We start from the raw sequence: 13,915 nt of genomic DNA on the forward strand, positions 1-13,915 counted from the left end.
GAAAATACGTACTGAACACCAATTATGTCCTGGACACCACAGATATGAAAATGGATAAAGCGCCGTCCTTTCAATCAAGGAGTGTAGATTCTAGCAAAGGAAATAGATCTATAAACCAAAAAATGATGATGAACACCCTATAAAGAAGTAAACACTCTAAAAGAAGTATAGGGCGCCTGGGGGAAGCCTGTTGAGATTTGATGATGGGATCTGATGTCAGGTCCCAAGTCCTCAACTGGCCACCCTAAGCTACGTTTGCGGGGGAAATTGTCCAGAAGGCTGCTTTAGTTAAGGAAAGATTCACACTGGCTGGAACTTTAGCCTCAAGCCTGGTGGGCTGGCCTCTGTGGCTGAGAACTGGCAGGCTCAGTTGCTAAAAAGCAAAGCTTTTAAAACAAAATGTTATTTTTATGACCTCCAGCTAGATAAGGATTTGCTAAATATGATATAATAGTGAACTATAAAGAAAAACTTTATAGTTAAAAGGTAAGCTACCAAGTGGGAGAAAATAGTATCTAATAAAAAAGATTGGAACCCAAGATATTTTAGGAATTCCTTTAAATAAATAAGGGGAGGGAAACAAACTAAAAACCAAACAAAAAAACTGGTAAAATAGGATTCAGCAATTTAAAGAGGTAATTTAATAGCCAATCATTTCACTCATTTGGAAATGGCAAATTTAGGCCACATTGCGATATCATTTCAATCCCACCAGACTGGCAAAATTTTAAAGTGACATTATGAAGTGTTGTGGAGAATGTACAGAAATGAAACTTTAGGGGCACCTGAGTGGCTCAGTCGTTAAGCGTCTGCCTTCGGCTCAGGTCATGATCCCAGGGTCTTGGGATCGAGCCCTGCATCGGGCTCTCTGCTCAGCGGGGAGTCTGCTTCTCCCTCTCCCACTCCCTCTGCTTGTCTCTCACTCCCCCTGCTTGTCTCCCACTCCCCCAGGGAGTTCCCTCTCTCGCTGTGTCTCTCTCTGTCACATAAATAAATAAAATCTTTAAAAAAAAAAAAAAGAACAGAAATGGAACTTTAATCTACTACAGGTGGGAGTGTAAATAGGTATAATCACTTTGAGAGCAATTTGCCAGTATCACAGGATAAGGTGCATATTTCCTCTCTGTAGCCTTCTGATTTTAGTCTATGTGCTGCCAAAGCAAGTATATCCTACAACCTAGTGATTCCATGCAGTCTGTTCTCTAGAGCAGTGGTTCTCCAAGAGTGTTCCAGAACCGGCAGAATCAGCATCACTTGGGGAGTTGTTAGATGTGCACATTTTCAGGCCTCATCCCAGATTTACTGAATCAGAAACCTAAAGTGGGGGAGAGATTGACAGCAACTGGGTTGAAAAAGCTCTCCAAATGATTCTGATGCACGTTTAATTTTGAGAACCACTGCCTTAGAGAACTTCTCATACAGCCCTGGGGGAGACATAGAAGACCGAGCAAAGCTTAGCTTAAGGTGCCAGACCTTCTGGTATCTGGATTCCAATCCCAGCCCCACCATTTCTTGGCCCCCCCTTTAAGCTGGAGAAAGTTATGTAACTTTTCTTTTTATTAGTGACCCATCTCTGAGATGGGGATAAATATAGCACCTTCGGCATGGAGTTGCTGTGAATGAAGTAATTCACATATGGCAGTGGATGGCCCAGAGTAAGCACTCAACAAATGTAGGCTCTTATTATCATTAGGGTATTTATTGCAGCCCTACTTGTTAACCCTAAAGTATTGAAAACATATTTCTTAAAAGTAAGACTGAAAGCAAGCATGGAAAAGGATTAAAATTGGTAAAATTTGGTTAGTGGGTATATGGGTGTTGTATCATCCTTTGTACTTTTCTAGGTGTTATTTCGCAAGCAAAGAAGAATAGCAGAAGTGTTATTAGCATCCCTCCACGCTTAGATTTCTACATAAGATTGTTTAAGTAAATCATGATGTCTTCATTAGAAATGTTTCCATAGAGGTTGCTGAACTTGTGTTTTTGGCAGAAGATATAAGGTGATGTGGTCCCAGCACACTTTTCATATCTTCCTCTCATAACTTGCACTCATAATATTCTATAATCCCCACTAAATGTGCATAAATTCTGTCTTTTCCCACTTTTGTGCCTTTATACCCATTCTCATCCACTTTTACAGCCCTATTCAAACTCTCCATCTTTCAAGTTCCCAGCTCAAATGTCACCTCCTTGACAAAGATGTACATGGATCTGTTATCTTTTCTGCCTCTGAATGTTCCAGATTTGAAAGATGATGCAGGGACGCCTGGGTGGCTCAGTCAATTAAGCATCCGATTCTTCATTTTGGCTCAGGTCATGATCTCAGGATTGTGAGATCAAGCCCTGCATCTTTCTCCGCGCTGAGCATGGAACCTGCTTAAGACTCTCTCTCTCCCTCTCCCTCTGCCCCCACCCACCTGGCTCATGCTCTTTCTCTCTAAAAAAAAAAAAAAAGATGATTCAAATATCGACTTCAATTCACTGAATACACACATCAGATGCTACCCATGGAAACTGTATGGTCCAGGCTTCACTGACCGGTGAATTGGTGAATAGAAATTATGATGTTCTGAGTCCTGGCCTTCTTCCCTAGTCAGTCATTACAGGGTTTTCCCCAGGATCCGCAATACAAATATTCTTGATAATTCTCAAATTGTGGGTCATAGAGAAGGGTCTTTCCCTCTAGGAGTCTGGGAAAGGTGGTCTGAAGTGATGAAAGATAGCTGGAAGGCAGGCAGGCAGGCAGGTAGGGACAAGGGACCCCCGCCCTAAGAGGAAACCACCCTGAAAAGGATTTTACATCACCCTGGAAGGAGCCTTTCACCCTTTCCCATGTGATAGACAGATGACAAAAACCTGATTGGATGGCAGGTGCATGGAGGGTTAATCAGATGAAAACAGCCCGCCAACAAGCCCATAAGAACCCCTAGACTTAGAAACTCTGGTGGCAACCCTCTCGGGTCTCCTTCCTCTTGGGGAGCTTTATACTATCGCTCAATAAACTTTACTATTGCTCAATAAACTGCTTTGCTGCCCACAGCTCTGGTCTACCTCTTCATTCTTTGAAGCGGCGTGACCAAGAACTGTGGGCAATGAAGGAGAAGGAAATCCTGTAACAATAGGTTCGAGAGGCTGACCTCTCACATAATCAGTGCCCCTACCTGCAGGTTTTTGTGCCTCTGCTGGGCAGCCGCTGTTGACCCACTGCCTAGCCACCAGTGGGTCCCTTTTCCCCAGAGGAATGACCTTAGGACGGCACGGAAGTGCATCTACTGTTCTCATAAATCACCTCTCCAAAGAGATTCCCAGATGGAGCTGTTAGGCCAACACACTCTGGAGTGTCCTTTCCTTTTTTTTTTTAAAAATTTTATTTATTTATTTGACAGAGACACAGCGAGAGAGGGAACACAAGCAGGGTGAGTGGGAGAGGGAGAAGCAGGCTTCCGCTGAGCAGCGAGCCCGATGCAGGGCTCGATCCCTGGACCCTGGGATCATGACCTGAGCCGAAGGCAGACGCTTAACGACTGAGCCACCCAGGCGCCCCTGGAGTGTCCTTTCCAAAGCAAAGACGCATGTCTGGGGCAGTTAGGAAGGGGGGTGGGTGTGGAGCAGGAAAAGCCTCACAATAAACCGAAGATCATTGCTTGTTCACACCTCTGGGCCCTGCAGTTTTATTAAGCCCACTCTGCAAGACTTCTTTTTTATTTGCAATAATTTTCTTCACATATTTCCCTCGGGGAACCCCTACTCCATCAGACAGTCTGTGTCTGTGTAAACTCCAGCTTGGGAACAAAAGCAGGTTCTTTCCCGTGGGATTCCTTGCTTTATGCAGTGGTAGACCAGGGTGGTGTTTTGGGGAAGGCTTAGCTTTCTAATCTCATATCAGCTTGCTTTCCCAACCAAGTAACTGTATCAATTGGATTAAAACTATGTCAATGCGGAAGAAACGTCACCTGATCCCTTTTCTCAACCTTATTGTCATCTCTAAGTTTTTCCTATCTGGAAATTCTGGATCATCATTGAAATAGAGGGAGTTGCTGACCACTCTGAAATGGAAATATTCTGACAGGAAGCCGAATGAAAAAACCTGTAGGAGGCGCTGTTCCCCAGAATAATCTTAACATTGACCCAGTCTGAACTGCCCTGATAACAGTTTTGGTTGCCTGACTTTTTGAGCACTCTTCAAAGGATTCCATCTCTCTTGTTTTTTTTATATTTCCAGCTGCCTCAGGAGGGCACCAGTCACTTCTGCCAACATGTAATAAATCTGGCCTGCCTCTTGCCTTTTGATAGTTAATCCAGTTTAGATTAAAGGATCTCCAGGTGTGTCCATCCTACCTTAACATAGGAGAAATATAATCCAGTTTACTAAGTGCATATAGGTCCTGGGTGCTTTTCTGCCTTAAAACTATTCCTTGAATTGATGTCACCACTCAGATAACTCAAATTCCTAATCACACAGGTTTGCCTATGATTCTTAATTCCCACAATGCTTCTGAAAGTCCATTTCATATTTTATAGCTGCTCGGGTCAAAACTAACAGCAGGGTTCTGAGTATTAGCTCTCTGAAGCTAGTAACTCTTCATCTTTCTACTCCCAGGGCTAGCATAGTGATTCACTATATAAGAACTTATAAGTATATATATATATAGAGAGAGAGAGATCACTCTATAAGAATTCACCTGTAATTCTTACATAGTGAGATGATGAATGAATGGATGGTTACATGAATAAACCCAAAACTTTGGGATATCAAACTTGACTTGGAGAATAGGAAGCACAGCGTAGCTAAATAAGCAATTAGTTTTAAGAAATAAATTCATTAATAAATGTAAGGACAACCAATGTTCTGTTCTCCTATAGCACTTAAAAAATGGAAATATAGGGGCGCCTGGGTGGCTCAGTTGGTTAAGCAACTGCCTTCGGCTCAGGTCATGATCCTGGAGTCCCTGGATCGAGTCCCTGGATCGAGTCCCTGGATCGAGTCCCGCATCGGGCTCCCTGCTCGGCGAGGAGCCTGCTTCTCCCTCTAACCCTCCCCCCTCTCATGTACTCTCTCTCTCTCTCTGATTCTCACTCTCTCAAATAAATAAATAAAATTAATTTTAAAAATGGAAATATAATTCACATACCATAAAATTCAACATTTTAAAGTGTACAATTCAGTGGTTTTTAGTATATTCACAGATTTGTACAACCATCACTACTATCCAATTCCAACACGTTTCATTAACCCCAGAAGAGACCATGCACCTGCTAGCAGTCACTCCCCATTCCCGCCTGCCCCCAACCCCTGGCTACAACTAATCTGCTTTCTGTCTCTGTGGATTTGCCTCTCCTGGACATTTCCTATGAATGGAATTGTATACTATGCGGCCTTTTGAATCTGGCTTCTTTCACTCGTAACCTCATTCCACTTTGACCATCAGTCTGTTAACATTTGTTTTGCTGTGTTGTGACTATTTGTTGACCTCCCTGCCTCCCACCGGACTATTAAATATCACAAGGACAGAAACTATGCCTTGTTTATTTCAACATTTCTAATGCAGAGTTCAGGACCTGGCATAGAGCAGACACTCAGTAAATGTTTGCTTTTCCCATTCTGGTGAATCTGGTTGTTTGGTGCTTGGGTATTCCTCTCTGCACATATGCATAACATTGCATAACAATGCAATATGCATATATTATATGCATAACAAAATGAAAAGCCCCTTACTTGGTCTAGATTGAGAGGAAAGAGGCAGATCCTTGTGGCATGACATGGCTTGCACTGGGAAAGGTAAACATTTTCCTCATTTGGGCTGCTGCAGACTTGCTTGACAGGTAAATTAAAACAAGTGAGGCTAAGCAGGACCATTAATGCTCTGTATCATTTATGTGGATATATTTCAACTATATGAATTCAAATTAGTGGCTTAAAAGTTATTGAGGGGCATGTGGGATGCCAACCTTGTCTTCCCTACTTAGAGTTAATTTTTCTAATTTTCTGTGTTTCTATAGTAGGACTTGGTTCAGATTTCCATAACAGTGGAGGTTTAAAAAAATAGAAATATTACATGCCTGTTGAAAACTGGCCCCCTCTCTAGAAGTAGTTTTTGCTTATAAATTTGGGCATATATATTTCCACAATTTTTCCTTTGTGTATGTGTCACATTCTTTTTATAAAAATGGGATCATTTACAGTTCTTGGACTGAAACTTGCTTTTCTCACTTAACAATAAATTATGGGCATTCATTTATCTTAGTGTATATATCCATATATACCTCATCCTTTATTCCATTTGGATGTACTATTACTTATTCAACTCTTGGTAGACATTTAGGTGGGCTCTAATGTTTTGCTATAGTGAACAGCTGTGCACCTGTCTTTAAGTCTTGTGGGAGTCTTTTGGAAGGACAGAATTCCAGAAGTACAATTGTAGTGGGCCAAGAGGATTGTATCCTAAGCATTTAGTTCCAAATGTGCCTCCTCTACTATAGCCCCTTGAGGACAGGGACATACTATTTTATTTATTCTTGTACCTCCTACTTACTGGTATTGTGCCTGGAACATTTTAACTGCTCAATAAATGTTGTTGAATAATTGAATGAGTAAGTGAATAAATGAGTAATAATGGAAAGTTTTGATGCTCAAAGAGTGGGACACATAAACATTTTTTTAAGTCACATAAACATTTTTTTTAAAGATTTTATTTATTTACTTGACAGAGAGAGACACAGCGAGAGAGGGAACACAAGCAGGGGGAGTGGGAGAGGGAGAAGCAGGCTTCCTGCAGAGCAGGGAGCCCGATGCGGGGCTCGATCCCAGGACTTTGGGGTCATGACCTGAGGTGAAGGCAGATGCTTAACAACTGAGCCACCCAGGCACCCCTCACATAAACATTCTTAATTTCATAATCAGCTCCTTCTCTACTCCATCGTTGTGAGTAACCTGATGTTTCCGTGTGGACAAAGCATGGATATAGAGATCTTCCCCTATCCTAAGGGCAGATACCTCTGTTGCTTAGAGCTGACACTGTGGAGGGATCTAAACATTTCTTTTAGCACCTAATTCAGTGGCTAACTTCTGTTATGAGGCTGACATCTGCAGCCACTATTGGCTGTGATTTCTGAAAAATACTTTTAAAATTTACTACCTGCTTGGTGGAATGGGAAGCGTAGGAGAATACTGTGTGCATGAGGCCCGTAGGGATCTGCAGATACACGTTTTAGTAGGGGATTGGATTTCCTTTCATATTTGTGTTGCCCTCCTTCCATCAGGGGAACATAAGCTCCTCCTAGCTTGACCTCCTTCTCTAGTCACTCCCCACCTTAATGCATCTTGCTTATCATTGCAAGATGGATTTTCCTAAAATCCTTCTCCTTTCCCAAATCTCTAATGGTCCCCATTTCATAAAAACTAACCCTCCTTAGATTCACATTCAGGGCCTCAGTAGTGTGATCTCAGTCTATCTTTTGAACCAAATCTCCCATCGCTCACCTTCCTAACTACCCAGTTCAGATGAAGTGGTTGATTTTTCTCCAGACCCTCAATGCATCTTGGGCTTTTCTGTCTCAGAATTCTTGACCATGCACTTCCTTTAGTATTGACAAGTTGTCTTCGTTTTTCTCCACCCGTCCAAATCCTTAAAGATTCATCCGAGTCCTTCCCTGGTAGGAAACGCAAACCTGCTCCAGGGGCCCATGTGGTCCTTCTCTTCTAAACTCTGTGGGACACTCTGTCCACCTCACTTCTTTCATCTCTTCACTGGTTTTGTGTCTTTGTCTGTACTTAATGTTTTATCTTCCCCAAATACAATGTAAGTTCTGGAAGGGAGAGAGACATGTCTTGTCCCAGGTCTGCAATCACAAAGCCCTTAGTAAGTTTCTGCCCCTTGCTTGGGTGGATTGGCATTCTGTTTCTCTGGAATCTAAAAAGAGAGCCCGGCATGATGTAATGAGCACTGGGTGTTATATGCAACTGATGAATCACTGAACTCTACCTCTGAAACTAATAATACACTATATGTTAATTAATTGAATTTAAATAAAATAAAATAAAAAAAGAAGAGAGCCAGGCCATTATTTGTTTGTTGTTTTTGTTTTTTAAATGCCAGTATAATTAACAGACAATGTTATATTAGTTTCAGGTGTACAATATAGTGATTCAACACTTCCATGCATCACCCGGTGCTCATCGCAAGTGCCTTCCTTCATCCCCATCACCTATTTTACCCAGCCCCACGCCCATCTCCCCTCTGGTAACCATCAGTTTGTTCTCTATAGTCAAGAGTCTGTTTCTTGGCTTGCCTCTCTCTCTCTTCCTTCCTTCTTTTCTTTCCTTCCTTCCTTCCTTTCTCCTTCCTTCCTTTTTTTTACCTTTGCTTCTTTGTTTTGTTTCTTAAATTCCACATATGAGTGAAATCATGTGGTATTTCTCTTTCTCTGACCGACTTATTTCACTTAGCATTATACTCTCCGGCTCTATCCATGTTGTTGCAAATGGCAATATTTCTTTCTTTTTGATGGCTGAATAATGTTCCAACACACACACACACACACACACACTCTCTCTCTCTCTCTCTCTCTTTCTCTCTCTCTCTCCATCTTCTTTATCCATTCATCTATTGATGGATACTTGGGCTGCTTCCATAATTTGGCTATTGTAAATAATGCTGCTATAAACACAGGGTTACATGTATCTCTTTGAATTAGTGTTTTTGTATTTTTTGGGTAAATACCCAGTAGTGTGATTACTGGATTGTAAGGTAGTTGTATTTTTTACTTTTTGAGGAACCTCCATACTGTTTTCCAGAGTGGCTGCACCAGTTTGCATTCCCACCAACAGTGCACGAAGATTCCTTTTTCTCCACATCCTCAGCGACACTTGTTGCTTCTTGTGGTGTTGATTTTAGCCATTCTGACAGGTGTGAGGTGATATCTCATTGTGGTTTTGATTTGCATTTCCCTGATGATCAGTGCTTTTGAGCATCTCTTCATGTGTCTGTTGGCCATCTGTGTGTCTTCTTTGGAGAAATGTCTGTTACTGTCTTCTGCCCATTTTTTATTTGGATTATTGGGGGTTTTTTTTAAAGATTTTATTTATTTATTTGAGAGAGAGAGAGTGAGAGAGAGCCCAAGAGGGGGTAGGGTCAGAGGGAGAAGCAGACTCCCTACTGAGCAGGGAGCCCGACGTGGGACTCGATCCCGGGACTCTGGGATCATGACCTGAGCCGAAGGCAGTCACTTAACCAACTGAGCCACCCAGGTATCCTGCAAAATGTAACATTTTCTTTCTTTCTTCTTTCAGCCATACTTCCCATTGCCTCCAGCTGTTGCACTGAGGTTTCTCATCATGTCTCCCGAAGGCTTCTGGAGAGAGTGAATCTGTGCCGCATCCAGAGAGCCGACGGGGACTGTGACTTGGCTGCTGTCATGTGAGCACTCTTCCGCAGGGAGGGTCTAAACCTGTCCGGGGATCCTTTCTCAGCCCGTGCGCAGTAGGCTGCACAGGCATTGCCTGCTGTGCAGCATACAAAGAATCATTCAAACAAGGGAGGGGAGAGTAAATATTCCACCTTCTTTCCGGCCCCAGGCTCCCCAGAGTGAGCACACCGTGTCTCAGAAGGGGCATGTCCAGAGCCCCACGTTTGCTTCTGCTGCCCCCACTGCGGTGTGGGATTCAGGATAAACACCTTCAGTCACTGGACAGTCTGTATGACTTTCCCAAGCAACACCAGGGACCTTCTGAGTGAGAAAACAAAACAAAAATGAAAACAGAAGGTGTCTCTGTTCTATTTTCTAGCTTTATCTGTAGCTTTTTCCAGGCAAGTTTATGGGTTGCTGTCATTTTTTACTCTCTGAATGCATCAAGAGTGTATACAAGGTTCAAGGAGAAGTAGAGAGATGTCTGTACCTGTCACATGCAATCAAGCACAAATGCCCATCTTTGCTCTTGATTCTGGGCTGTTGGCTCATGGTGAACCCTTTTCAAGCTTACTTCTGGCTCAGTTATTAAACACTTTAGATTTCTGGAACAGCTGGGTGGCTCAGTCATTGAGTGTCTGCCTTCAGCTCAGGTCATGATCCCGGGGTCCTGGGATCGAGCCCCGCGTCGGGCTCCCCACTCAACGGGGAGTCTGCTTCTCCCTCTGCCCCTTCCCCAGCTCACGCTTTCTCTCAAATAAATAAATAAAATCTTAAAAAAAAAAAAAAACTTTAGATTTCTGTGTTCTTCATATCCTCATAGAAACTTTAAAATCTGAAATGCATTGGAATGTAGCAAATCTGGATTCTGACAACAATACTGTGAGAAAGGCATAAATTATCTCCATGTCACACAAGATAAAGCTGTGCCTGAGGAGTATATAGTTAACCTGGTGACATACAGCTAGAAAGTTGCAGAGATGGGCTAGGAACCAGGTTTTGTCGTTCAGAACACCATATACTTCAAAGATCTCTCAAAAGTGATGGTGGGACCCACCATAAAATGCTCTCCCCAAACTTCATTTTATCTGGCACCTTCAAATCATAAGGACAGTGTATTAGGCATCTCTCTGGTGTGCTGGTTTTAACACCACTTATGGCTACAGGGGATGCTAGTGAGCCATTTGGTATCCCCTTCTTGGGGCTACAAATAAACCTACTGCTTATGCCTGAGTTCCTGAGTCACTGAGAAGCCTCTTTATTTATTCAATGAATTCAACAAGTAGTTATTGATTAACGTTTCTGTACCAAGCACCATTCTATCTCATCTTGTGCTGGGGATGCAGCAGCAACCAAATGGACTCTGCCCTCCTAGAGTCTCCAGTGACTCTATTCAGCTGAGTCCTGCAGACCATTCTCTGAGATTTAAGGTCCATTTTTTCCCCCTTTCGGAGGGATCCACCTATTACCCAACTTTGAGAAACACTGCTCCAAGACAAGATTCTTAGAAGTTCAGAGGAAGAGTTTGTAAGATGTCCACTGATAGATTTCCTTCAGGTCAGGGGGCGGTGAACTCCCTGAAATTAGTGGGTCTGAATGTATGAGCATTGTTTTCTGAGGAGAAGGTTCACAGATTTTATAAGATCCACAAAAAGATCATAGATATGATATAGTTTAAAAATCACAATTGGGAGGGGAGCACCTGGGTGACTCAGTCAGTTAAATGTCTAACTCTGGATTTTGGCTCAGGTTATGATCTCAGGGTCGTGAGATCAAGCCCCACATCAACATGGAGCTTACTTGAGATTCTCTCTCCCTCTCTCTCTGCTCCCCCAACCCCCACCCACGCTCTTTTTCTTAAAAAAAAAAAATCACACTTGGGGTTAGATGTACAGAGGAAGATAATTCTGGCTCAAACTTTTAATGAGCATGAGTGTCTATGTGGCAGGAGGGTAAGGATTGAGGACTCTGCTTCTCCTCAGTTCCTGTTACCACACTGGATCCATTGGCTTAGGTGGTTTACACTGGAAACCAGTGGTTCCTATAGCAATCCAGGGAGCACTTACTAATGAGGTACTTTCTGAGGGTTGCTTCAAGTTCCCAATTTCTTTGAGAAACTCTCTTACTACATGGCTGAGATTCTAACAGTCTTTTATTTAATCTTAATAAATTAGTGTTGGTAATAGCTGGAGAGTGAAAATCCGTAGGCAGTTCATGGATAGACAGTACTCTGGAGAATTGGAAATATCTCGATGTTTGTGTCAGGTCTACCTACCTATCTTCCTGGCTACTCTCAGAAACACCAAATGCTCAGCTGTCTCTTCTGGCACACGTCTCCCTGGCACACGTCACCTCAGACCGTAGGAGGCTTTGAACTTGTAAGGGATCCCATGGGACTCCCAGGAAGGCATGGGGAAAGAAGGAGAGGAAGTTTCTCTCTGTATGTAAGAGTAAGAACAGATCCTGGGAATTAGCAGAGGATGCCATTGGTAACAGGATTTTCAGGGAAAAAGGTATAGGAAGAGAAATGATATAAGTTCTCATTTTGATAAGGGAAAATATTTAAAAAACATGACTTTTCATTTTAAAAAGCACTTAATTTTAATTAAAGGGAAACCATAAAGTCAGTCACTTGGATCTAAAAATGATTTATTCAAGTACAGATTTTTAGATACAGAAAACATTGCAAGTGTTGGAAATATGACTCCCCAAAAGCATGTATTATTAACCACAACTAACAGATATAAATGAGCTTATAGTGAGCTCACTAGATTTCTTTCCTTTTCCTTTTCTGCCTAGAATAGGTCCTTTGTTTCACACCCTATAGATGATCATTGTAATTTTTGTTCTCTGAGAGGGGAGTTTGCTTGTTTAAACCCTTCTACAGCGACTTCATTAAAGAGCTTCTGGTTATTTCTTAACATAAACACAGTGCAGAGTTGTTTATCTTGGGCAGAGGGCTGAGGTTTTTGAAGCACACAGATATCTGTTGGGAAGAAAACTTGGAGTTATTAAATAAAGTTATCTGGGAAGCTTGAGCATTTTTTGAAAAGTGATTGTTGAGGGGCTGCTCTGCTTAGGGGAAGGGGTAAAGAAATCAGGTTCAGGGGACAATTACAGGTTTGATCTCTGTGGTAGGGCCACCCCTGTAGGTCCCTGGGACCGTCTCTAGCTACTCTCTTATGGCCTTATGGTTTCTCAGAGCCCAAACTCTCCACCAAGAAACACACAACAGGCTGGGTCAGTGCCCAGCAGAATACTGTGGAGTCGGGGGCGGGGGGGGGGGGGGGGGGTGGGGGTGGGGAGTGTGGGATAGGCCACCTCCTGGTCCAACATTACCTCATCTCTTTTTATCTTGATGATGGAGTACACGGGGGATACAAGTGCAAGTTTAAGCAGGCTTTAAACTTTAAGATTTGAAAACATCCTAGCATCTTGGATTTGGGAGCTGTGTTCTGCTAGCTGCTTTTCCCCCTTGTATTACCTTGAGAGCTTGAGGCCCCACAGGGCAGGCCTTTGCAAAGGGTGCTGCACGGTACCTGTTGCCCGTTTTCTTATGGCTCTCCCCCCCCCCCCCCCACCCCCGTGGCCCTCTGTCCGCGCTGCCCCCATCCAGGGCTCACCTTCAGCTCCAGGGCCCGTGCCCCTCCCTGAAGCTCCTCATTCCTCACGGACTGAGGGAGTCAAGCGCTAGTTCTCTCCTGTGAACCCTGTGGGCTTAACTGGAGGTCAGTGGAGTCTTTCTCCACTGGATGTCTGCTCAGGTTCTTGCTGGCACCACAGGGAAAGGAAGCGTTTTAGTTCTTTGGGAAGGATAGGAGTTTCAACTCTTTTTTTTCTTCCCCACTGAGCACTACCGCCGGTTCTCTCCTCTAGCAGCCAAAGGCAAACCAACTGGCCACAGGAGTGGGACTTTCCTGTGGAAGACCTCTCAGTGTGAGACACTTAGCGAATGTATTGTCCTCCTATCAAGAAGCCTCACTTCTTTCAAATTAATATTCCCACATGCTGGCTTTATTTTGCTTAAGCTCATTGAGGCCTTTCGCAGCTTTTCCCCTCATTTCAAGAGTCCCCATATTAGCGGATGAGTCCTCTCGGGTCATCTGGAGAAATGGCAACCTACCCTCTATCCCTCAGGGTTCCCCCCCATGCAGTAACAGGGGCAGGGGTTCCTTGTATCCAGACACAGAATGTTGTCTATGTAGAGCCAGCAGGATCTGTGACATTTAGTAAGAGCTGGATGGCACCTGGGGGCAAATTAAAAGTCACAATATCTTTTGTAACAAGAAATTCTTCCAGTTCCTAGAAATTGTGAATGCTACTTTGTGGTTGTCTCACCCCAAGGTAAAAATTTAAAACATGAAAACACTTGAGAAGGGGTATGAATCTATAATATATTAAAATCTTATCAAACACCTAGAACATTTTAGTTGATTGTTTCGTTTAAAACAAAAGCAGACTGTTTTTATTTTGAACAATTTTCACTTCATATCTATAACTAATTACTGAA

The 13,915-nt window shown here is 43.0% G+C and overlaps 1 protein-coding gene across 1 annotated transcript in view; it reads left to right on the forward strand.

The window, feature by feature from the left end:
• CCL28 (C-C motif chemokine ligand 28) overlaps positions 1-13,915 on the forward strand; it is a 29,443-nt gene that overhangs the window by 14,580 nt on the left and 948 nt on the right. The window contains exon 2 of the mRNA XM_021696619.1: positions 9,290-9,416. Coding sequence (XP_021552294.1) covers positions 9,290-9,416 — 127 coding nt within the window. The remainder of the gene's footprint in view (positions 1-9,289; positions 9,417-13,915) is intronic.

Source organism: Neomonachus schauinslandi, chromosome 7 (assembly GCF_002201575.2).
Source record: "Neomonachus schauinslandi chromosome 7, ASM220157v2, whole genome shotgun sequence".
NCBI lineage: Eukaryota > Metazoa > Chordata > Mammalia > Carnivora > Phocidae > Neomonachus > Neomonachus schauinslandi.